Source organism: Lygodium microphyllum, chromosome 10, assembly GCF_053477565.2.
Source record: "Lygodium microphyllum isolate KBCC chromosome 10, Lygodium_microphyllum_v1.1.10, whole genome shotgun sequence".
NCBI lineage: Eukaryota > Viridiplantae > Streptophyta > Polypodiopsida > Schizaeales > Lygodiaceae > Lygodium > Lygodium microphyllum.
In genome coordinates this window covers 84,296,721-84,297,904 of record NC_141144.1, presented here as the reverse complement: position 1 = coordinate 84,297,904, position 1,184 = coordinate 84,296,721, and the positions used below count along the sequence as shown (strand labels likewise).

Genomic DNA, 1,184 nt, shown 5'->3' with positions numbered 1-1,184 from the left:
ATTTATTGAAAGTGACTATGGACTCAATGGAATTTCAAGAAGGATGCGGATAATGCCTTGAACCAAGAAACCCGCTGGCTCCATGAGAGGATCTGGCGACTGGAGGAGATGGTGAAGTCACTCACGGAAGAGAAGAGGGATCTCAAAACCGACCTGGACAAGCTACAAACGGAAGTGTCACATCTACGGGAGGCAAGAGAGAATGCGGATTTCAAAGCGGACCTCCGAGAGGCTATCATGAAGGAATGCCGAGAGGACCTCCAGGTATGCATTAAAACCGAAGTTGAGGCTTCGAGAGAGGGATGGGAGGAAAAAATCAAAGCAAACATGAAGGAAGAATTAGAAGGGAATAAGGAGGGGTGGATTGAGGTAGTGAAGAAGAACATTAAGAAGGAGGTCCATGAAGAAAATAAAAAGGAGGAGGTAGTCCGGGTTCAGGAGACCTTAGAGGAGGAGAGGCTCAGGAACGCGCGTAGATTGAACGTGCGTATTACCGGGCTCCCCAAAGGGGCCTCTCCGGAGGAGGACGCACACGGGCTATGCACCCGACTAGGGTACACGAGCATGCCCTTTACTCAAGCATGGCGTGCAGGACGAGATACTACCAGGATCAGAGCTCTGATATTACATATGAGCACACCGAAGGACAGAGCCGCTTTCTTTCGGAAGCGGATTTCGCTCCGAGGGATGACTGGGGCTCCCATCTTCATGGATGAGGACCTGACTCAGATGCAGATTGCACACAGACGAGCATGCATGCCACAGATACTCCAAGCACGTAGAGAAGGCCGTAAGGCCTTCTATCGAGATGGCCGGATTTTTATAGATGGACGCCCCACCAAATAGGGGCCGTGGCCTATGAGACGGGGCAGAGGACTGTACAGGAGACCCCGATATGTGTGGCAGTTTGGAACTGCAATGGCTCCCTATGGTCACGATCGGACAGACTTGAGGATATTTTACCCGACCATGATGTTATATGCCTCACAGAGACACATGAGAGCCCAGAGAGAGGGCTTCCACACATTACAGGATTTGAGTGGGTATCTGCATACCGGGCTACTACTAGGCAGAGTACATCTAGGGGCTCAAGAGGGGTGGCAGTTCTATTCCATCAGGGGATACAAAGACATATCCAGTTAGTGAGACGAGATGAGGAGGCCAGTTACATATGGATCAGAGTG

The 1,184-nt window shown here is 50.8% G+C and overlaps 1 protein-coding gene across 1 annotated transcript; it reads left to right on the top strand.

Moving 5' to 3' along the window:
* Positions 1 to 315: 315 nt before the first annotated feature.
* On the top strand, positions 316 to 846 carry LOC148030231 (uncharacterized). Its single transcript, XM_087687227.1, has one exon. The coding sequence runs from the start codon at positions 328 to 330 to the stop codon at positions 844 to 846; it is 519 nt and encodes a 172-aa protein (XP_087543353.1). The 5' UTR covers positions 316 to 327.
* The last annotated feature ends 338 nt before the right edge of the window (positions 847 to 1,184 follow it).

Excerpts from the sequence above, each read along its gene's own strand:
- LOC148030231 (XM_087687227.1), top strand. The coding sequence starts at position 328 with ATGAAGGAAGAATTAGAAGGGAATAAGGAGGGGTGGATTGAGGTAGTG.